At 38.4% G+C, this 22,853-nt stretch overlaps 2 protein-coding genes and 1 long non-coding RNA gene across 4 annotated transcripts; 1 reads left to right on the top strand and 2 right to left on the bottom strand.

The window, feature by feature from the left end:
• Positions 1-21: 21 nt before the first annotated feature.
• Positions 22-11,997, bottom strand: ripk1l (receptor (TNFRSF)-interacting serine-threonine kinase 1, like). 2 transcript variants are annotated; one of them, XM_016464657.1, is made up of 11 exons: positions 11,954-11,997; positions 11,375-11,560; positions 11,140-11,296; positions 9,840-9,977; positions 8,517-8,748; positions 6,993-7,142; positions 6,596-6,672; positions 5,882-5,954; positions 3,622-4,167; positions 1,448-1,597; positions 22-847 (listed from the first exon to the last, which is right to left on the bottom strand). In XM_016464657.1, the coding sequence occupies exons 2-11, from the start codon at positions 11,530-11,532 to the stop codon at positions 549-551; spliced, it is 1,980 nt and encodes a 659-aa protein (XP_016320143.1). In that variant the 5' UTR covers positions 11,533-11,560; positions 11,954-11,997; the 3' UTR covers positions 22-548. The 2 variants fall into 2 exon arrangements, with proteins under 2 accessions (XP_016320143.1, XP_016320144.1); XM_016464658.1 differs by lacking the exon at positions 1,448-1,597.
• LOC107671720 (uncharacterized) lies at positions 48-17,327 on the bottom strand. Its single transcript, XR_001632241.1, has 2 exons — positions 17,084-17,327; positions 48-79 (listed from the first exon to the last, which is right to left on the bottom strand). It is a non-coding gene; the product is annotated as an uncharacterized LOC107671720 (long non-coding RNA).
• LOC107671719 (dual specificity protein phosphatase 22-B) lies at positions 12,700-22,840 on the top strand. The gene is made up of 7 exons (XM_016464662.1): positions 12,700-12,849; positions 14,862-14,895; positions 14,986-15,068; positions 16,289-16,338; positions 20,829-20,903; positions 21,419-21,590; positions 22,552-22,840. Exons 1-7 carry the CDS (start codon positions 12,829-12,831, stop codon positions 22,675-22,677), a joined length of 561 nt encoding a protein of 186 aa, XP_016320148.1. The 5' UTR covers positions 12,700-12,828; the 3' UTR covers positions 22,678-22,840.
• Positions 22,841-22,853: the final 13 nt, after the last annotated feature.

Genomic DNA, 22,853 nt, shown 5'->3' with positions numbered 1-22,853 from the left:
GTCTCACACACACACACACACACACACACACACACACACACACACACACACACACACACACACACACACACACACATAACTGTGGGGAAGCCGGAGCACCCGGAGGAAACCCACACTTACATAGGGAGAACATGCAAACTCCTGTCACTGATCTATATACTAGTATTTAATTTGAAAGAAATCTCTAAACAGAAAAAAAAAATCATAAAGCATCTTACAATCATGACAAGTGATTCTGAAATATAAAGACTGATTCAACTGATCAGGTTCAGGAAAAAGGCACTTTGTACGAATCAATGATGAACTCAGATCACATGGCAGAAGATAACTTTTGTGCTATGAATAGTTCACAAAATTGTAATCATTATGCCGTAGCATCCAACACCATGAACACAGCCTGATAAGAAGTCAGAAATACTGTACGTCTTTGTAATGTTTCACTGTTTGATGAAGGTTGTTAGAGTTGTATAAATGCCCCTTTACCCAATCTGATTCCCTCCAGAGAAGAAGACACCAATGGGATTATGACACAACCACAAGGTGGCGTTTCAAGGCACTCCAGTGGCATCTTGACACTTCAGCAGCAGCTGCAGCAGTACGTTGGGTTTGATGCAGCCCTCCAGAGCATGGCACAGTTTACCCACGGTGATGCCCTGCAGACCCTCCTTCATCTTCCAGCGCTCCAGCATCTGGTGCACCTTCTCTGCCAAACCGTCGCGGTCGTAGTCATGCTCGATGGTGTCCACGTCTATGTCTGTCAGCCCCAGTTTACGAGCCACCTGCTTCCAGTTTCCACCCACGTTGTGACGCACGACCTCCAGGTGGTTCTCAGTGACCGTATGCTCCTCTGATCATCACAACACAATCAAACAGAGAAAGTCAATCAGATCTGGCACATGTTAAGCAATGAGAGTTTAATCATTTGATCAGGATTACTATAAAACAAGGGCTTTGTTAAGGCTAAAAGCATGCATTGGTCAATTTTGGGCTGTTTGGCTTTTTTTTATGTGTTGTTACAAACTAGTGTAAAAAAACATCCAAAATACACTTTTAGGTGTTGCTTTAATTGCACTTTATCTATTTGCATCTGTAGTCACAGTCTCCACTTCAGCAGTACTTACGTACACCAAACCTTACATTTTTATTCTTATTTTCTGAAGGAAATTTGTATTTTGTATTTTGCATATATAATTAAATTTTTTTCCTAAATCATTGTGATTTTTTTTCTGGCGGTTGACAGTATATTCTGATTAATGGAATGATAAATAAGAGAAATCCAAAATGCCCTCTGTGAAGAACTTTAATATGTCAAAAAAATCAAACAAGTTAACTTAACGTAACAAGTTACTTAATTCAGTGTTTAGATTTTTGTTCTGAAAATGAATGCAAATTAGCGCATACTTAATTAGATAGCAGCTCACTAGGTCTGAAACAGAGTGAGTCTTACCGTACGTCATTAGAAGCTCATTATATCTGGTTCTGTTGATGGATCCAGCGGATAACGAGCTCAAGGAGCTGTTATCAGAGACTTGCAAATTCATCGTGTTGTAACTCCCGATTTGAATCGCACTGGCATTTGAGATGGCCACAGGCCACCCTAATGGAAAACCAAACAAATCAGGAGAAAATGATATATATATATATATGATATATTAAAGCAATAAGCCCCAAGAAGCCGTGGTTTACAGTGAATTTATAACAGCTAAGGGGAGCTGTTACGACGCGAAGCGGAGAGCCTAAAACCTCCTTAGCTGTTATAAATTCACTGTAAACCACGGCTTCTTGGGGCTTATTGCTTTTATAAAACGGTTATTCCATATACGTAGTAAGGTTTCACAAAATAAAACAGAGCAAATAAAGTGTAATGATATTAATAAAAACAGTATTCTTCCACCAAACAATGTAGTTCCTCAGAATCAGTTGTGGTTCCAACAAAGTGGTTGCCGAGCAACAGACAAACGTAAACAAAGGTGTATGTTACTTTGTAGAGTCATTTACAACAGCTTCGAATGCGGCTCAGCCAATCAGAATCAAGGACCGGAACTATCCGCTTTATAAACTTTCATATAACTACCCAAAATCCACCCCAGCCCCAAAATAACATTTCTTGGATCAGATTGTTGTTAAAGGTAGGGTAGATGATTTCGAAAGCATAAGATCCCACCCTTCCTGTATAATCACTTTCCAAAGCCACGCCTCCTCCAAAACACGGGCAGAGCAGAGGCTAACCAGCGACACGATGACAGACGGAGTCAACACTGTCAGATTAGCTCATGTCTCATTCACCGGTGAGAAAACATTACAGTACAAAGCACACAGCATAATGAATGCGCTGATGACGTATCATGTCTGCGCGAACAGGGTGCGAGGAGGTATGCAAATACATACGTCGACAGGCAGGTAGGACAGCCTATCGTAATCCTCGGGCCGAGGAATGTGATTGAACGAACATTTTATGGTCCTACACCTTCCACAGACGATATAAATCAGGGGTGCCCAAACTCGGTCCTGGAGGGCCGATGTCCTGCAGAGTTTAGCTCCAACCTGCCTCAACACACCTGCCTGGAGGTTTCTAGTATGCCTAGTAAGAGCTTGATTAGCTGGTTCAGGTGTGTCTAATTGAGGATGGATCTAAACTCTGCAGGACACCGGCCCTCCAGGACCGAGATTGGGCACCCCTGATATAAATACATTTAGAGCACTTAACTTAGTGATTGCTATTGGGATGTGAACAGACTTTCAACCAGCATAACAAAAAATGTTTTTGAACCAAATCACCTTCCCTGCCTTTAACTAAAACTAAAACCATAAAAAAATGTCAAACAGATCCATTTATGAAAACAGCTCTTATTGGGGGATTTAAACTCTTGAAATCTGGCAACCGCAACCATGAAAGCTTGTAGAGGCCTGTTACCAATGCAAATGCCAAATTAACATGAAATGTTTTCAGGATAAATAACCAGCAAGCAAATATTACACATGATTATTCTTAATAAATAGAGAGAAGGTGAAATTGTGATTATGCCCTTTCTGAACAGAACCAACACTGAACTAACTTGAGCTGAATAATGACAATATGTGACCCTGGAGCACAAAACCAGTCATAAGGGTCAATTTTTTTGAAATTGAGATGTATGCATCATCTGAAAGCTGAATAAATAAGCTTTCCATTGATGTATGGTTTGTTAGGATAGGATAATATTTGGCTGAGATACAACTATTTGAAAATCTGGAATCTGAGGGTGCATAAAATCAAAATATTGAGAAAATCATCTTTAAAGTTGTTCAGATGAAGTTCTTAGCAATGCATATTACTAATCAAAAATTAAGTTTTGATATATTTACGGTAGGAAATTTACACAATATCTTCATAGAACATGATCTTTACTTAATATCCTAATGATTTTTGGCATAAAAGAAAAATTTATAATTTTGACCCATACAATGTATTGTTGGCTATTGCTACAAATATACCCCAGCGACTTAAGACTGCTTTTGTGCTGCTGGGACACATATTGTCTCTGCTATTTCCTATTTATCTCTGTGAAGCTGCTTTGACACAATCAGTATTGCATAAAGTGCTACAGAAATGACTTGTTAGTTGTGAATTGTGAACTGTACCCGAGTCAGACGGAGGACACACGACGGGCGAGAAACGCAGGCCAGGCTGTGAATCCAGCATGAAAGACTCGGCTACAGGAGATGCACCATCAGGACAGGACTTGATGCGATTGTACAGTGGATGTTGAAGTCGGTCGTAGTCAGAATACGGCACCGAGAGCTGACTCGCCAGTTCTGGCCTGTGCAAACCCTCAAACGAGCTTGCAGGTCTCGGATGGAGCTCTTCCTCTGGGTTTGGGTTTGGGTAAGCGGCGGGTTTAGTCCAAGACTTGACAGAAGAAGCCTCTCCGGCCCACCTGCTGCTGGCTGGCTGCTGCGGGAGCGGGTTATAAATGCTGGCGTTCGGCTGATCCACTATACGACTGCCGTATTTGTGGTAGTTGTACTCTTTTGCCAGTTTGAGCTCCAGATTGGGAGGCGCGGCGTCCACCTCCAGCAGAGACTCTTCGGGGGTCCTGAAGCTGAGGTCTTCAATGCTAGCCTCCACCGGACCGATGTCTGAGCTCCTCAAGGGCCCTGGAGAGTCTCTGGAACACGGCGAAGGGTCTGCAGACACAAGAAGAACGGTCAGCATTACATTTACAAGCATCTGATCCCAGGTAACAAAGTTAGGTTATAAAAATGAAATGTTTTGAAATGTTTCTGAAACACTGAAATGTCCAGTTTTCTTGATGCGATTAGAATGTTGTTTAAAGGTTACAAATACGTTTCTTACAGCATTGCGCTACCTTTATTTTAACACAAAATATGACGTTATTTGAACATTTACTCTAAGAATGTTAAAGTGTCTAGTTTTCTTGTGATCAGAACGTTATTTAAAGGTTACAAAAACATTTATTAGAACGTTAATCAAGTACAAATAACATCGCAAGGACGAGAATGTCGTTCCAAGAAAGTTCTCTCAATGTTTTGAGAATGCATCTCAAATACTGATACATTTATAAGAACATTATATAAACGTTACTTTAAGAATGCTTTGTCCTAACATTTATATAACTTAAAAAAAAAGCATTAGTGAAAGTTGTGAGAATGTTTCCTTTTAGCTGGATGTGCTTCGCCTACAATCAACACTGTAGCAAAAAACATTTTTACAGACTAGGAAACAACTTATTTGAATTCACTCAGTGTTATCGCGTGGTCACATGATCAAAGTCAAATTTTATTATAGCATTCAGAAATGTGAATGTGATGACACGGTTCCACAGTTATTAACATTGTTAAAGTTTGTTTCAATATTTTTATATTTAAATTTTTACAAACTTTAATGTACGTTTTAGAAGGGCTGCACGACGAAAGGTATTTCAACTGTGGTCACGATTTGAAAATGCTTCTCTTGATTTATTAAGCACATCGTCTGCGATATTTGCCCGCTGGTTACTTATCCAGAAAACGTTTTAATTTGGATAAGCTTTCATGGCTGTGGTTGCCAGATGCCAATAGTTTAAATCCCCCAATCAGAGCCCAGGGGTTTACTTAATATTCCCAACCTGGCAACCATGTGCACTCACTCTGTCTATGTTACAGAAAAAGTGCAGATGATTTGAAAACATCAGCAAACATGTAAGCTGGAGTTCAGCGATCTCGACTGAGATATAAAAAAATTTAATAAAATGACAATAATTGTTATTAATAATTGCGATCATATTTTTGAACAAAATAATTGTGATTAACCGTTTAACCATTATTGTGCAGCCCTAACATTTATAACACTATACTTCTGTTTTATTACCTTGGCATTAAATTACAGAAAACTTGTCTTTCTAATACAACGGCCGAGGAAGTCGATTTTTTATTTTGATATTGGAGCAAATGTGTACACAAAGATGATATTTGTTGTAGTTTCCGTTCACCACTATAGAAGTTTATCTAATTACTACGACGAACGCTTTTGAAAAACTAAGGGATAATGCAAAATATTGGTAAATAACATTATGCATATTAGTTCCCCTCACTACACAATAAATTCTTTCAATGTAATGGTATTCAGAATAGAAAAGGAATGACAAATATAAGTATAAAACAAACAACATACATTGTTTGTACAACAACAACAACAACAACATTTATTATAAACACAAAGATGCATATATCTAAACTGTAACAGGTGGTAAATGCGTTAGATATTGTAGAAAATATGGCATATATTTGATGTACAAGTGGTCTTAAGTGAAATTTATAGTATATATCTGATGTCACAATGATAAATCGGTGTTGAACGGTTGCTGGTGTAAATAAAACATGACTGAATAAATCAGCATACCTTCAGGAGTGAGCGAGTCTGTTGTGAGGGACTTCAGCTTTTCTACCAGCTCCTCTGGGCCCTCATACGATCTCTGTGCAAAATAATACTAGCATGACTGTCTTATATTTCACTTACAGACTTCCTGACTGGATCTCTTACATTAGAGAGTATGCAAAATACAAATAATCTCTAGGTTAAACAATGGCTGTCCTAAAATGAAAACTGATGCAGTCTATGCACATGTGTGTCAGTCATTGATCTGATTTGAATAAAGTGAAAAAAGCTTAAATTTTGATCATCATATAAAGTGATCAGAAGAAATCATATTTGCAGGTTGAGTAAAGGATGACTTTTAATTTTTAAGCAACCGTTCCTTTAAGAGACAAACAAAAACATAATGCAAGGAACACATAGCAGTGTCACGATTATGAAAATCAATTAAGAATGAATAATACACATGCTTAAGAAATTATATATTCAAACAGAACTTGAATGCAATAAAATCATAAATGTAGGATTCAAACATTGCACATAATAGAATATTCAAACTGTCCATTTAAAATAGTGACAACCTCTTGTGTCATGCACAGTAATCAGATCAAATTAGCTTAATCAATTAAACTGAATTAATGTAATCCAATAAAAGCAGCAATATATTAAACGTCTGTGATGAATGATGGGGTAAAAGAATCAGTGAATCAATATGTTCTGACATCCGAAAAAAACACTCACCATCAGACTTTCCAAATCTGCTTTTACATTTGCTGCCAGCTTCTCCTGATAAAAAGGCACAAAAATTGCATAGCTATCTGTAAAAAGAGACAAATAAAGCAAATTAGATAAAAGGTTCAGTAGCTGTGAGACTGTGATCCAGGCCCAAAGTCAACAGTCAGATAATAAACAATAATTGAATATCTCTCATAATTTGTCACTGATATACCAAAACTGTCAGCTGATTCAAAATACAAAATCAAATTGCATAATTAATCCTGTATGTCAGTATAATCCCGCAAATGAGTGCTGTGTGTTTAGGATGCAGTGTCTAGTAAAAGTAGTGTTCCATTCAAAACTAAATGAATGTGTCCTGTTAAACACGTCTGGCTTTAGGACGAACCCTCAAGGCTTCTACCTTTAAATGTGGGCCGGTCTCGAGGGTCTTCATTCCAGCACGTCTTCATGAGCTCTATGATGTCTTGAGGAGTGTCTCGAGGGATCAGCGCTTCGTTGGGACGCTCACCCTGACACACACAGTGGCATATCTGATCTTCACTCCTGGCATCTGAAGAAACAGAAACAACATTTTCATTCACACTTTCTGGGTACTAAATCTCGGGCTTGAGTTTGTTACATTGCAAATATATTAAAGAGCATTTGCATGCATTGCAAAGTCTTAAAAGCACAATGGCACAAAAACAGGCTGTTTAATTGGTCAGAAATGGTCATGTTGAACTATAAATATCATGACTGTTTCTGTGCAAATGACATTAACTGAAGATAATTGAAAAAAATGTAAAGATATGAAATGGACCCTTATGACTGGTTTTGTGCTCCAGGGTCACATATGACCACATTAATACTACAATATAGTGCCGCATTATAATGGTTAAACAGTTGAACACGATTATTTTGCTCAAAAATGTCATTTTGCATTTTTGGTACATTTCATCAGAATTATTATCACATAAGCACTCGCAAGGTTTACTCGCAGCAAACAGTACAAATGACCGTGTGAAAGAAATCAGATTGTCTGTATAACACTTTTATTTAGGCAGTATCTCAATGTAGATCACTAAACCCTGACTGACATGTTTCCTGGTGTTTTCAGCTCATCAGCACTTATTCTGTAATGCAGAGAGAGCGTGTGCGCATGGTTGCAAGGTTGGGAAGATTAAAGGGATAGTTCACCGAAAAAAAAAAAAAAATGCTGTCATCATTTACTCATCCTCAAGTTCTTCGTTTCTTTCTTCTGTTGAACACAAATTTGAAGAATGTGGGTAACCAAACAGTTGCCAGTAGCCATTGACTTCTACAGAATGGAAGAAAGTAGTATGGAAGTCAATGGCTACCGTCAACGGTTTGGTTACCCACATATCCTGAGAGTGAGTAAATGATAACAGAATTTTAATTTTTGCGTGAACCATCCCTTAATGAAACCACTGGGCAGAAAAATGGGTTGATTTAAGAGAAAAGCTCTGATTGGGGGATTTAAAATCTTTAAATCTGGCAACCGTCATGAAAGCTTGTGCAGGTTTACCAATGCAAGATACCGCAAATGACACATTTTTAGGATAAATAACCCGCAGGCAAATATAGCATTTTTAAGCTTAATAAATCGAGAGAAGCACAATTAAAATATGATTCATCGTTCAGCCCTATTAAAATGTGTATATCATTGCCTCTTCTGTTTTTCTTTGAGAAAGAGGAACTGTGCTGTGTAAACTGACCGGAATAGTGAAAATTCATATTCATATTTATATATATATATTTTTTTTATTATTTCAGTCTGTTCCTCACAAAAAGCTATATACAACAGAATATAGCACATGAGTCACATGAATAGTAATTTTGTTACTTTTACATCCTTTTTGTACATTCTTACTATACATTCCACTGAAGAAAAATGAATTCTGAACAGTTCTGAAGGCAGACTCACTCTCATAGGGCTCGCGGCCGCTGAGGATGACCCAGACGACGATGGAGAAGCTGTAGACGTCAGATTTCTCGGTGGAGCGGGTGTTGATGCTCTTCAGGTGCTCAGGAGCCATGTAGCACAGAGTGCCAGCGGCGCGCGCACACGACTTCTTGCCCAGACGACTCTGTCTGCGAGACTCCTCTTTCGTCAGCTTGCTCCACATCTGAGACGTGGCCAGACCCAGATCTGCGATCTGATGCGGAGCAAACAAACACAGCTCAGAGCATGCACCAAAATCCTTCACGTCAGCTCTATTTTTAAAGCGCTTTTCACAATACACATAGTTTTCGAAGCAGCTTTACACAAAATCACGATGTTAATGTTTATAATATCTTTATATCTTCATGCATTATAGTCACATTCAGCAGATTAGAGCTGTGCGATATATTTTGTGATGATACAAGCATTCGAGCAGCTGAGATTTGCTATATAGAATAGCCTTAAATTATTATACTCTATGCATGTGGATAAAGTACTAAATATTCAACTTTACATAGAGAGTTGTGCAATAATATACTTTACATTTCACGACGATGTGCAGTTCTTTAGTATGCATAAAGAACTATAAATATTATATTTTATAATTTTAGCATCAGGCAGTTCAAGCAGACATTCATATCCTTCTCTCCTTTCAGAAAAAAAGCTAGAAAAGCATTTGAAAAAGGTACATGTTTGTACCTTATTTGCTTCTAAAGGCTGCATATTAGTAGCTGAAGTGCACATATGTGTCCCTGGAGCACAAAAGCAGTGTTAAGTCGCTGGGGTATATTTGTAGCAATAGCCAACAATACATTGTATGGGTCAAAATGATTGATTTTTCTTTTATGCCAAAAATCATTAGGACATTAAGTAAAGATCATGTTCCATGAAGATATTTTGTAAATTTCCTACTGTAAATATATCAAAACTTAATATGCATAGCTAAGAACTTAATATGGACAACTTTAAAGATGATTTTCTCAATATTTAGATTTTTTTGCACCCTCAGATTCCAGATTTTCAAATAGTTGTATCTCAGCCAAATATTGTCATATCCTACCAAACCATACATCAATGGAAAGATTATTTATTCAGCTTTCAGCTGATGCATAAATCTCAATTTCGGGAAATTAGCCCTTATGACTGGTTTTGTGCTCCAGGGTCACATATTAGTAACTAAATGGTACATTGTAGTACCTTTGGAAAAGACCATAATCTAAACTATGGGTACTTATTTTCAATAATGTGAATATTTAACTTTTTAAAAAGGGAGTTCTGTGGGGAATTCAGAGATAAACTTTATACCTTTATGTGGAAGTTCTTGTCCACCAGGATGTTCTCTGGTTTGAGATCTTTGTGAATGACTTGGTTCTCCGTGAGATAAACCATTCCCTCCACGATTTCCAGAATGATCCTTCCTTTCACAGATATTGGAACAGGCACCTGGAACGCCAAACATAAGGAAACTATTAAAGATATCAAAAAGTGACACATTTTCACTACACATGAAGCGCTTTGAATGAGGAATTGCTTTTTTTACATGCACTGTCTGTGATTCTCTAAAGGAATTATGCAAATCAGGTAATGGAGCAAACAATATTTGTATACTAGTGCATGCAAGGGCAGGTTATATTGGACAGCAGGTGGATACAGTTATAGGGGTTCAGAAATGTTGAAAGCATTCACCTGAGAGAGAGCTAATGTCCATTTTGCACATTAAAGACACATAATCTGATCCTGCATTTACATCAAGATATCAATACCGCTACGCATGCTGCTGTCCTTTAAATAGCTTTTATTGTAAACTTACAAGCACATTCATGTTCATGAACAATGAACCATTTTTGCCTTTTTAAATGTTTTTTTTTTTAATGTGTGTTAATGCAAACAGCATAGATTTGGTCAAAAATGTGTATTTGTATTGAAGTTTTTCCAACATCATTTCCTTTCACAAATCTATTTTACTTTAGGTACAAAAATAGTTTCACTCTGGACCTTAAGGACTAAAATGTTGCAATATTTAATCCCAACACCATTTAAGCATAAAATCAAGCCTGTTAATAGGCTTTCATTCTGTTGGCTTCAAAACATAAATTCACTATTTTTATAATATAAATGCATACACTGAGAAATCTGTGTGCATGTGAATGGTATTTTTTTTTAATCTGACACTGCACAAAAAATAATAATGCACCAAAATGAATGCTGTTGCTATTCACTGACATGCAAGACTGTAATAATCCAAAACAAAACAAAAAACAAAATCTTAGCATTTAGTATATGGAAAATAATTGATTTTTGTCTTTTCTTTTTAAGCAACAGTAGCATTATGTAAACAAGCTTAAAACATTTAAAGGGTTGAAATCCTGAAAATTGATGTTTTGGTAGTTATGATCAGCACCGATGATAGTGGAAAAACATATTAAAATATAATATTTTATGACATGGACTATTTCGTCAGCTAAGGAGCTCTGTTTAACCTTTTTAAATCGATGCACAAGGGCTAACCATGTTTTGGTACATTCAATGCGTTTTTGGACATTCTGGACAAACTGAGTGTTCGACAGATAAAAATGTGAAACTTCATGTATATTTCGACTGTTACCGTCTCCAGCATGGTGAGCAGGTTTCCTTTAGGAATGAGCTCCATGACTAAAGAATAGTCTCCGTCCTCCAGAATAACCCCCAGCAGCTTGACCACTCTCTGATGGCTTAACCTGCTCATCAGACTGCCTTCATCCAGAAGAGACTGCTTCTGCCGGCTGAGTCAGACACATTCAACTCAGTCAGTTCCCACAGCATCTGAGCATCTGAAGCCAGAGCAGATGCTCCACACTCACCCGTTGCGCGGAGGTCCGGTGTAGACCGTCTTCAGCACCACCTGGCCCAGTGTTTTGTGGTAACACAGGTAAACTTCCCCAAACCCTCCATAATCCAAAGGCTCTTTCTTGATCAGATCTCCAGACTTCATAAGACTCAGGCTCGCTGCTGTAGCCATAGTTCCTCTATTCCTAAAGACAACTTCCCTAGAGCAACACAAACATAACAAATCAGACAAATATCACCATGAACCCAGTGAAACATTAAAACATCCTCTATATGAAGGACTGCGGAAGTAGCTTAGAGAACATTCTTTCTGACAAAACTCTTGAAATATTTCCCGACGATCAAAGGCGAACCTTTGAATGAAGAGCCACAGACAAACTTCAGAGAAACACATTAGAAACCAAAACGAGAAACAAAAAAAGAGTTCGGTATTCGAAAGGTTGACATTTCTGCGTTCCCTTTCATTACTTGACAGAAACAACGCAACTTTTAATTTATTCGTTAGTTGACTTCAAATATGAGATTTCTCCTGCTACCGAAAAACATTTTTAAAACTGATTAGAAACGCAACATTGTATCTGTGTAACACATACCTTGTTACATTCCTCCTAGAGGCGCTTCTCCGTGGCTTCCGGGATATTAGGTTACAAAGTGAAAGTAAAAATCAGGCAGACAAACATAATCAACAGCAGAAAACCAGATCACCAGCGCACGTTTTAATCTAGTAACTGAGAAATTAACATTTAAATATTGCATTTTAATAAATAAAAAGTTACGGGTTTGTAAAGTTTAAAAATGCTCTCAACGAAAATGTCAAAATCAAATGCTATGAGTAAATAGAAACTGCAAGGGATAATTTACAAATAAATCGGATTTATTTATAAATAAATAAATAAATATTTATAAATAAATACATAAATATTTATAAATAAGTAAATAAATAAATGGACACGAATTATAGATTTAAATTGGAATTATTTTAATTTTACTGGCTTACATGCAGAAACAGCGCAGAAACATTTACAAAACAGCGTTAAAATGGATTGACCGATCAGAATCAAGTACTCCAGAAAACATGTTATAAATCCTAAAAATGCCCTCTGTCGTATCCACGCACAAATGTAATATCTTTATTCATTTATTTGTCCATTTTGCAGAAAAGGATCGAAGTGACGCAAACCTTTTTGCCTGTGCATTTTTAAAATAACTAGTTATTCATTTTAATCTGAGCTACAGATATTCACTTCAAAACTGTCCTGCTAGAAAGAAACCACTGCGAGTAATTCAATCAAACTTCAGTAGCATCACGAGACGAGTATATGAACAACAGTACTTGGTGTCGGTAATAGTGTGCACTGCGCCTTTAAGACAGGCTCGTCGAGGAACTCGACACGACAACATAAACAGCGATTAAACACTGTCGATACAAGCGGACTCCTGAAGCACTAGCCACTGCGAACAGTGTGGCATGGGAAACGGAATAAATAAGGTAGATGGGCATGACTTCCCTCTTCTCCTTCCATAAGAGGGAATGTAATCTTGATGTTGGAAGGGTGTTTATTAGTGATGCTGGTTAAGGAAAGCGTCACTGTTGCTCATATACGTATGTTATTGACTTATTACTTAAGTACGCCGGCTGGAACGATTCCTAAAATCATGTGTCTTTTTTTTGATTAAGATAAAAAGGATGAAAAAAAGAATCCCATTGATTTACAGTGAAGGAGGGACCCGAGACATGTCTAAAGAACATCATAATAGTTCGACTAAGTTGATTTGGGCCAGAAAGCAACAACACCATAGCAACACGCCAGCAACTACACAGCAGCATGAAAGCCTTAGCAACTGCATAGCAATACCCTAGCAACCACACAGCAATGCGCTAACTACTAGAAAGCCTTAGCAACTGCATAACAATACCCTACCAACCACACATTTAGCAACTGCATAGCAATACCCTAGCAACCACACAGCAATGCTCTAACTACTAGAAAGCCTTAGCAACTGCATAGTAATACCCTAGCAACCACACACTTAGAAACTGCATAGCAATACCCTAGCAACCACACAGCAACGCTCTAACTACTAGAAAGCCTTAGCAACTGCATAGCAATACTCTAGCAACCACACAGCAATGCGCTAACTACTAGAAAGCCTTAGCAACTGCATAGCAATACTCTAGCAACCACACAGCAATGCGCTAACTACTAGAAAGCCTTAGCAACTGCATAGCAATACTCTAGCAACCACACAGCAATGCGCTAACTACTAGAAAGCCTTAGCAACTGCATAGCAATACTCTAGCAACCACACAGCAATGCGCTAACTACTAGAAAGCCTTAGCAACTGCATAACAATACCCTAGCAACCACACACTTAGCAATTGCATAGCAATACCCTAGCAACCACACAGCAACGCGCTAATTACTAGAAAGCCTTAGCAACTGCATAGCAATATCCTAGCAACCACACAGCAATAACTACTAGAAAGCCTTAGCAACTGCATAGCAATACCCTAGCAACCACACAGCAACACGCTAACTACTTGAAAGCCTCAGCAACTGCATAGCAATACCCTAGCAACCACACCGCAATGTGCTAGCTACTAGAAAGCCTTAGCAACTGCATAGCAATACCCTAGCAACCACACAGCAACACGCTAACTACTAGAAAGCCTTAGCAACTGCATAGCAATACCCTAGCAACCACACAGCAACACGCTAACTACTAGAAAGCCTTAGCAACTGCATAGCAATACCCTAGCAACCACACAGCAACACGCTAACTACTAGAAAGCCTTAGCAACTGCATAGCAATACCCTAGCAACCACACAGCAACACGCTAACTACTAGAAAGCCTTAGCAACTGCATAATAATACCCTAGCAACCACACAGCAATGCGATAACTACTAGAAAGCCTTAGCAACTGCAAAATAATACCCTAGCAACCACATAGCAATGTGCTAATAATTGCTCACAGCAACATGACCACATAAAAACACCTTAGCAATGTAGATGAGTTTGTTTCTTCATCAGATTTGTAGAAATGTAGCATTACATCAGCGTCTCAGCAATGGATGCTCTGCAGTGAATGGGTGCCATCAGAATGAGAGTCCAAACAGCTGATAAAAACATCACAATAATCCACAAGTAATCCACAGCACTCCAGTGCATCAGTTAACATCTGGAGAAGACAAAAGCTGGAACAAATCCAGCATTAAGACCTTTTTAACTTTTAAACCATTGCTTCCGACCAAAATGCGAGTCCTTCCTCCTTGTCACAGTGGGAACTTTCTGTATTTTGACACTGATTTCAGAAGAATAACTTTTTAATTCAAACATAATTCATGTAAGGGGGGTTGGAAAATGTAACAGAATAAAAGAAGAACTGATGTTTGAAACCAACACACAATAACACAGTTGTCGATTTTAGGAAAACTGAGTGATGTTAAGTTGTATTTTGGCTTGGTTGTGACTGAACAAACCTGCGTGTGTCGTTCCAGGTTCTGCCAGACCTGTACTTAGGTAACTTCAAAGGTAAGAATGGACAAGGCTAGAATCCACAACACAATTTTAATAAAGTGCATGGTTCGGAAAGATGATAAACGTGTGGATTTGTTCTTACAGATGCCAGAGACAGGGAGCAATTAGCCAGAAACAACATCACACACATCCTCTCCATCCATGACACCGCTGCGCCTATTTTACAGGTAGTGTGACTCATTAGTTCATGTCTTTAAAGTACAGTGAGGTTTTGAGGTTTTTTTACTGTCTCTGGGACCAGTTTCTCAATACTTGGGTCACTTTTTTTTTTAAATCTCCATGCAACTAAACTGCATCATTTTCCATTGCTTTGGCACAAAATGCACTCCGTTGCACGTTTACATATTATTTTCAAAACTGTTAAACTTAACTTCAAAGCCTAACATAATACAAAACCGAGTAAGACAGCAATTTGCTACATTTCTACAGTAATACCATATTGACATATATTACACATTTAAATAATGAAATAATATCAAAACAATTAGTCTTTCAATTTCATTACCATTTATACAAAAGGTGAAACTTATAAATAATTCTGTACTTTAATGTAAACATGGAATTTTTTGCAGTGCAGGCTTTTATGAAGCATGGTAAATAATGAAGTAAACTACTCGCCCATTGTTTTGCAGGTTACACTGTCAACACAGTGACAGACACACAAACACTTTCTATTCAGTGAATTTGTTTTGCTGCATTAGGGTTTGGCTTCAGTTCTGTGTTGATGAATCAAGCAGCAGAAACAGTCTTAATTATCATTTTAAGAGGATGTTAAAACAATAACCTCAATACATCCTACATCCTAAAATGTATGATTTAATTAAATAAAAGTCCAAACGCAGCGCTGTTTTGCATTTTACAGGCTCACCGTTTCAGAACAGTTCTCAGTCAATGAATACTGTGCTTTTATGTCAATAGATTATTGAATTATGACAGTGTTTACTTTATGGTGATTATATTTGAATATATTGTAGAAGGTTGTAATTGTGCATATTTTATCTAATGCAGGTCTTAAAAACTCTTATATTTGATTCAGGAAATTCTGCAGAGACCCTAAAGCAGACTTTCTCAGCGAAGGGCTTCTCTTACAGGAAAACGAGCCCTTCTGCACAAATGTACTTGTGCTGAATGCTTTGTGCTCTTGCATGGTGCTTTTCAGAGACCTGTGAAGACGTGAGAGTAAAACAATGAAATGCATTGCATTTATGCATGCATTATTTTGAGTTTATTATGAAATGAACATGGTGTGCATGTGCAACAAAGAGCTCTTGACATGACATGAAACAACAGGTTTACCCTCTATGTCTTACTTTATACTCTATCATTGTTTAGCATGTGATATTGAGGCGTATTAAAGCACATCTCTGTCTTTCCTCTGTTTCTTTAGGAGATGACTTATCTTTGTATCCCAGCAGCAGATTCACCCACACAAAACCTGTGAGTAGGCATGCATTTCTGATGGGCTCGTTCACTAATAGCTATCCGATCTCTCTCGGCCGCCAGTGGGCAGCGCGAGTCACTGTAGCAACATGAAGATGTAAATGCTTTTTATAAACAAACGCTTAATAAGTTCTGCATTCACACATGCTCTCCCCTCTTGTCCATCACGCTGTGATGTTAGTTTTTCATGCCATATCAAACTAGTTACACCCTTGAGCGCGCATGCATTCACACACACACACACACACACACGCACGCACGCACGCACGCACGCACACACTTCCTCTTGTGGCCCTCTTGGTGCAGGAAGGAAGTCGTGAGCTGGGTTCTGCAGTGATGCCTTGGTCTCACTACGCCTTTATTTTTATCCCCCATTTACCATCAGCCCTCTTGTCACCCTTATGAGCCTGCGAAACCCGGCCATGCGTAATGTGAAACTGACCCTCTTTAACCAAACTGGACCAACCCAGCCCTTTCTCATCCTGGTCCTGTCAAAAGGATGGATGTTCTAGAGGAAATGCCGCCGTACCTGCCGTGGTGTTGTTGTCTCTTTGCATGCTTAAAAGAAACCACAGTCAGATTTCTGGATTTCTTGCCACTATCTGGACAGTTTCAAACCAAAAAAAATCTGTATTTTTTTTCTTGCAAGGAGAATATGCAAATAGAAAGGTGAAAATGTTTTATTTCTTGGAACAATTTTAGTTTTTGTATGGATGTATTCCATACACACACACACACACACACAAGCCATTAGGTTTTAGCAGGAAGATGTCAACCCAACATTGTCAGTGATTAGTAGCGCACATTATTTCCCCAGTTATGGAAAACATGTAAATTTCAGGGGATTTTATAATTGTTATTTTAAGGCCTGTAAAAGTCCTAGAAATATCTATAGCGCATCTGCACTCTTAAAAATTCAGGTACCAAAGGGGGTTTTCGCAGCGACGCCATCGAAGAACCATTCTGGGTTCTTCAAACAACCTTTCAGTTCTTAAAAGATCAATTTTTTCTTGAGGTCTTATCAGGTCCTAAAATCTGTTATTATGAAAAGAAGAAATTCTCTGCACGAACACACACCATAATGAAGCGAGTGGATTCCTGATGGATCTCATATCTGTAAGATGGATTTCTGTGTGCGAGGTTACAAACATTTGTTCCTTTTTTTTTTTTTTACGTGCGTTTCTCAAAAATGAACTTAACACGAACGTGCAAGTATGCGCTGAAGTGCTGAAATGTCAATCATTCGTGACTCAGTGATGATCACTGTAACCTCATTACATCCTATATATGTTTCAAAAAGTACAAAAATACATTGTAAAAGTAATCCATATGAATCAAGCAACTTAATCCAAGCCTTCTGAAGAGACACAATCACCTCATATAATGAACCGATTTAATTTAGGCTTTAATTTACCTTTATAAACTAAAAAAAGTCCACCAAACAAGAGACCAGAACCATTACAGTTCAGTTGCTCCGATCATTCAAAGGCCTTGAAATGATAGAAACTCATGTTTTTTTATATGTACTGTAGTAATCATTTTTAAAGGGGTCATGAACTGAGAAACCAAAATTCCCTTGATCTTTTGACATATAAGAGGTCATTGTACTATAAAAACATCCTGTACATTTCAGAACTCAAAACTTTCTCTTTAGTCTAAAAACAGCTTATATTGAAGCCAATCTGCCAAAATGACAGCTTGTGGAATGTGCCACTTTATGATGTAATAGTGTGGCTAAACTCCGCCTCCACAGAAGATCAACGCCTGCTTCTACAGCACTGCCTGTTTAGCCCCGCCCACCAGTTCTACATCACTGCCTGTTTAGCCCGCCCACCGATTCTACATCATTGCCCGCTTAGCTCCGCCCACCGAGTCTACAGCACTGTCCGTTTAGCCCCGCCCACCGATTCTACATCATTGCCCGTTTAGCTCCGCCCACCGAGTCTACAGCACTGTCCGTTTAGCCCCGCCCACCGATTCTACATCATTGCCCGTTTAGCTCCGCCCACCGAGTCTACAGCACTGTCCGTTTAGCCCCGCCCACCGATTCACGCATGTAGTGTAAATTAGGAGAGAGGCAAACGCAGGTCTACGCAGAAACTAAATGATAAAGATTACTTCTAAATTATGATGTTTTTGGTGTAAAACTTTTGAAAACATTATAAGTGGACCTCAGAAAACAGAACAAAATAATTTTAAAAATGGCAGTTCATGACCCCTTTAATAACAAACTTGCCTAAGTTTAATTTTTGGGCTTTCACTTGTTAATAATTAGATTGAGTGTGATGAGGGTATAGAATTGCTATTTAATAATTGTATATTTAAGCCAGTGTTTTAATGCTGTTTCATACTGGCTCCGCTTGAAAACCTACTGAAATATTTTGAGCATTTCAATACACGCTCGTTTGAGTTTCAGCATCAAGACTAAATAAAATTTTGTCAGGAATTGCGAAGGCAGTAAATACTGAAGTTGTAAAAGCTGTGTGTTGTAGAGCGGCTGGCTGCTGTGAGTAATCTGCATCTGGAAAACATCATGTACACAGGATGTCTCGTAATTCTCTGTTTACTGCTATGGTTACGACCTTCCCACCGCTGGAGGAACGGCACTGTCGGCGTCATAGTCTGAATGAAAACCTCTACGGAATCTAGATGAAACTTAAACTGTACGTACTACAGTGGCCCCAAAATGCTTTTTTTTTTTTTTTTTTTTTGCACAATTAACAGGATATTTCACCCAAAAATTAATATTCTGTCATCAATTTCCCATCCTCATGTTGTTCCAAACCTGTATGATGTTTTTTTTTCTCTTATGTGGAACACAAAAAGAGATATTTTTTTTATTTATTTATTTATTTATTTTCACACAGCAGAAGTTGTTTTGGAACCCAGTGACATTCAAATAAAAAACAAACAAACAAACAGTTCAGAAACATTCTAGAAAATATATTTTGAGTGAACTATCCTTTTAAGCATCACTTAATGCCTGAATGTCAATGCATTAGATAACAAGATATTAAAACAAACCAGTGACATTCATACATTAACCCTTGTACAAAATCGAGTTGTTGGAAAAACTTTTTAAATTAACTTTTTAAATTTTTTAAATTATAATTAGTTCTCATTTAGGGTTATGAACAAGCCTGCAGAGTTTTGAAACTCTGAGGTGTTGTGGGATGTGTGTATGTGCATGCAGAATGTTTATTAAGATTATGATGTTCACAAGTCAGTTTGACCTGCAATTTCATGGTTAACAGCAGCTGTGCTGACTTTTTTTTTTTTTTTGGGCATACATTTTTAGCTTCTCAGCTACTCTCTGAGAGTATTAACATTTACATTTATGCATTTGGCAGATGCTTTAATGTGAAGAAATGTCCACTGTGCTGAAGGCATACACTTTTATCAAAATCAGAAAGACTTTATTGCCAGGTATGTTTACACATACGAGGAATTTGTTTAGGTGACAGAAGCTTCAACAGCACAAGCAGATTACAGTAAAAAGGAAAAATAGTATAACTAAAAAGGAAATAATAATATGCAACAAATATTTGAAAATATACAAAAATAGACAACATGGTATTTGTGTGTACAGGTATGATATGTACAAATGCAAGGAAATGCGAATAAGAAGCATGGTGTGTTAAATAAATAATTGTATAAATAGTGTTGTGTATTGAAGTCCACAATCATCTCCACTGTTTTGAGCGTGTTGAGCTCCAGGTTGATATAACTGCACCAGACAGCCAGCTCTTTAACCTCCTGTCTGTAAGCAGACTCGTCTCCGTTCTGGATGAGGCCGATGACTGTAGTGTTGTCTGCAAACTTCAGGAGCTTGACAGAGGGGTCAGTAGAGGTGCAGTCGTTGGTGTAGAGGGAGAAGAGCAGTGGGGAGAGGACATATCCCTGGGGGGCGCCAGTGCTGATGGTGCAGGTGCTGGATTTGAATTGACCAGTTCTCACTAGCTGTTGTCTATCTGGCAGAAAGCTGCTGATCCACTGACAGATGGAGCTAGGAACAGAGAGCTGGGTTAGTTTGATCTGGAGGGCTGTTGGAATTATGGTGTTGAAAGCCGAACTGAAGTCCACAAACAGGATCCTCACATAAGCCCCTGATTTGTCCAGATGTTGTAGGATATAATGCAGTCCCATGTTGACTGCATCATTCACAGACCTGTTTGCTCGGTAAGCAAACTGCAGGGGGTCCAGTAAGGGTCCAGTGATGTCCTTTAGATAAGTCTTTGAAACGACTTCATGAACACAGACGTTAAAGCCACAGGTCTGTAGTCATTAAGTCCTGTGATTTTGGGTTTCTTTGGAATGGAGATGATGGTGGAGCATTGAAGCAGGAAGGGACTTCGCACATCTGTTGAAGATCTGTGTGTAGATGGAGGCCAGCTGATCAGCACAGATTTCATTGCAGCATCCTTCACATTGATTCTCTCTACAGAATTGCATGAAGTTGACATAATCTGTTTCTTTCCCCTCTGCAGCATTCAGCATTTTAAGAAGAGCATTAAATTCATGCACGAGTCCCGACTGAAAGGCGAGGGCTGTCTGGTTCACTGGTAAGTGAAGGGTTTGCACTGTACGTCCTCCAGCTATTGAATCAACACTGTAAATGAACCAATGTTAGGTATGCATATGATTGCATGCATGAATATATACGAGTCTACCTTAAGAGGAAGCAAAATGTGCACTCAACCCAGATACCAGCCCTAATCGAGCCCAGTGTGACCATGTGAACAGCTGATAACTAGGTGTAGATTTTTGAACTTCCCAAAACAACAGTAAACACGAGCCTCTGTTTGATGTGAGACTATAACACCACTGCGGGCAAAGCGGTTCATTCTCAAAAACATAATGATGTCTGTAGTATTTCTCTGAAATCTTATGTTCTTGCGACTTCGAGTTGCACGACTAAGTTGCATGCATAGGGTTAGGAGCTTGTTTTTGATCACTAACCTACAGTATGAACAATCATAAGCAATCGCCTGTAATTATTCTAAAGGCAACCGGCCTGTTATGTTAAAATCACGTTAGTAAATTTGCTGAATGTGACATTTGATCTGATGTTCTCCAGTCTGGCTGGCGTGTCGCGTAGCGTGACGCTGGTGGTGGCGTATGTCATGACCGTCACGACTCTGGGATGGCAGGAGGCTCTGGCTGCGGTGAAGGTGGCGAGACCTTGTGCTTCACCCAACGTGGGCTTCCAGAACCAGCTGCAGGAGTTTGAGACCAGCCAGCTACAGCAGGTGATTCCTCCACTGTTTATGACTAAATTATTGTATCAGCTATAATTCAGCTGACCTCAAATTATGACATGGCCCTTCTGATAAACCCTGTGAAGCCTGATATATAAAATAATAGTCATTTTATAAAATGGAACAGTTTATTGAACCTTTAGACAATATATATATTTTTTTTAAATCTAAATTTGCATCAGGCTTTTCTGGCTTATATAGTCTCATATAGTTATTAAGAGACTCAAAATGAATTTGTTGCAGATGCTGATATTTCTTCTATGATGAAATTCTGCTGCTTGTACTGTAAATCAATGAGATCTTTCTAACAGTAGAGCAGATACTAGCATAAAATTCTATAAATATCAGTGGTCGCTCTATATCTCCAGTAACATGTCTCTGTAAGATGAGATTGAAATGCTCCAAACATATAATGCAGTGATTGAGAGCTGAAGAAATAAAGGCTCCTCAGAAGATGTGAGATGTTCTGGAGGCTTGTGAAGATCATTCCTCCGCTGAGGAACAGTGAAAGTCAAGCTTCTGGAAACAAACGCTCCTCAAAAGATCCTGAGGATCAGATTTGAGACTCTAAAACATGATTGATGGAGAATCAAGTAAAGCTGAGCTGCTTCAGTCCAGTAAGTGTTCATCTGGAGATATTACTGCAGTTATTCTGACCTTTACTTTATCAAAATCAGTCAAGATTTGACACGAGAAGCTCCAGCTGAAGCAATTACACTAAAAGAGCTTTGACTGGATAAAAACCTCTAAACTCTCAATCAGAGACAGAAGGAGAATGTAGTAGATTGAGTCTGAAACAGTTTTTATTAACAAGTTAATCATGTTGATAAATTAGAGGCCTTAAAAATGTGTGTATCAAATATGAGACAGTAGGCTTTATAGGGTTAATATGTTTGTGTAAATGCGTGATCCAGATTCATGCATTCATTCGTAATTGTGGATTTGTGTTCAGTTCAGAGAGTGGCTGAAGGAGGAGTATAAGGAAAACCCCTTTAATGATGAGGAGGACGTTCATAACCTGATGGCGCAGATTCCCAGCTCCTCCGCGCCGGAGGACGAGGACTTTGAGTTCAACTGAGAGATCGCACAGACCATTCCTGACGTCTGGGATGAGTGTTTGATATGGCACAGCACTGTTTATTAACTTATGCACACTTTTTGTAAATAAGACATATTCAAGGTTTTAATGTTGTTTACTACTGATGCGATGTTAAAGGGAAATTTGCATTTTGTTGTTCAGTCTTTACAGTTATA

The sequence above is a fragment of the Sinocyclocheilus anshuiensis genome, unplaced genomic scaffold (assembly GCF_001515605.1).
Source record: "Sinocyclocheilus anshuiensis isolate Anshui unplaced genomic scaffold, SAMN03320099.WGS_v1.1 scaffold524, whole genome shotgun sequence".
Lineage (NCBI taxonomy): Eukaryota > Metazoa > Chordata > Actinopteri > Cypriniformes > Cyprinidae > Sinocyclocheilus > Sinocyclocheilus anshuiensis.
The sequence above is the reverse complement of the archived record's forward strand: the minus strand, read 5'-3'. Positions and strand labels throughout refer to the sequence as shown.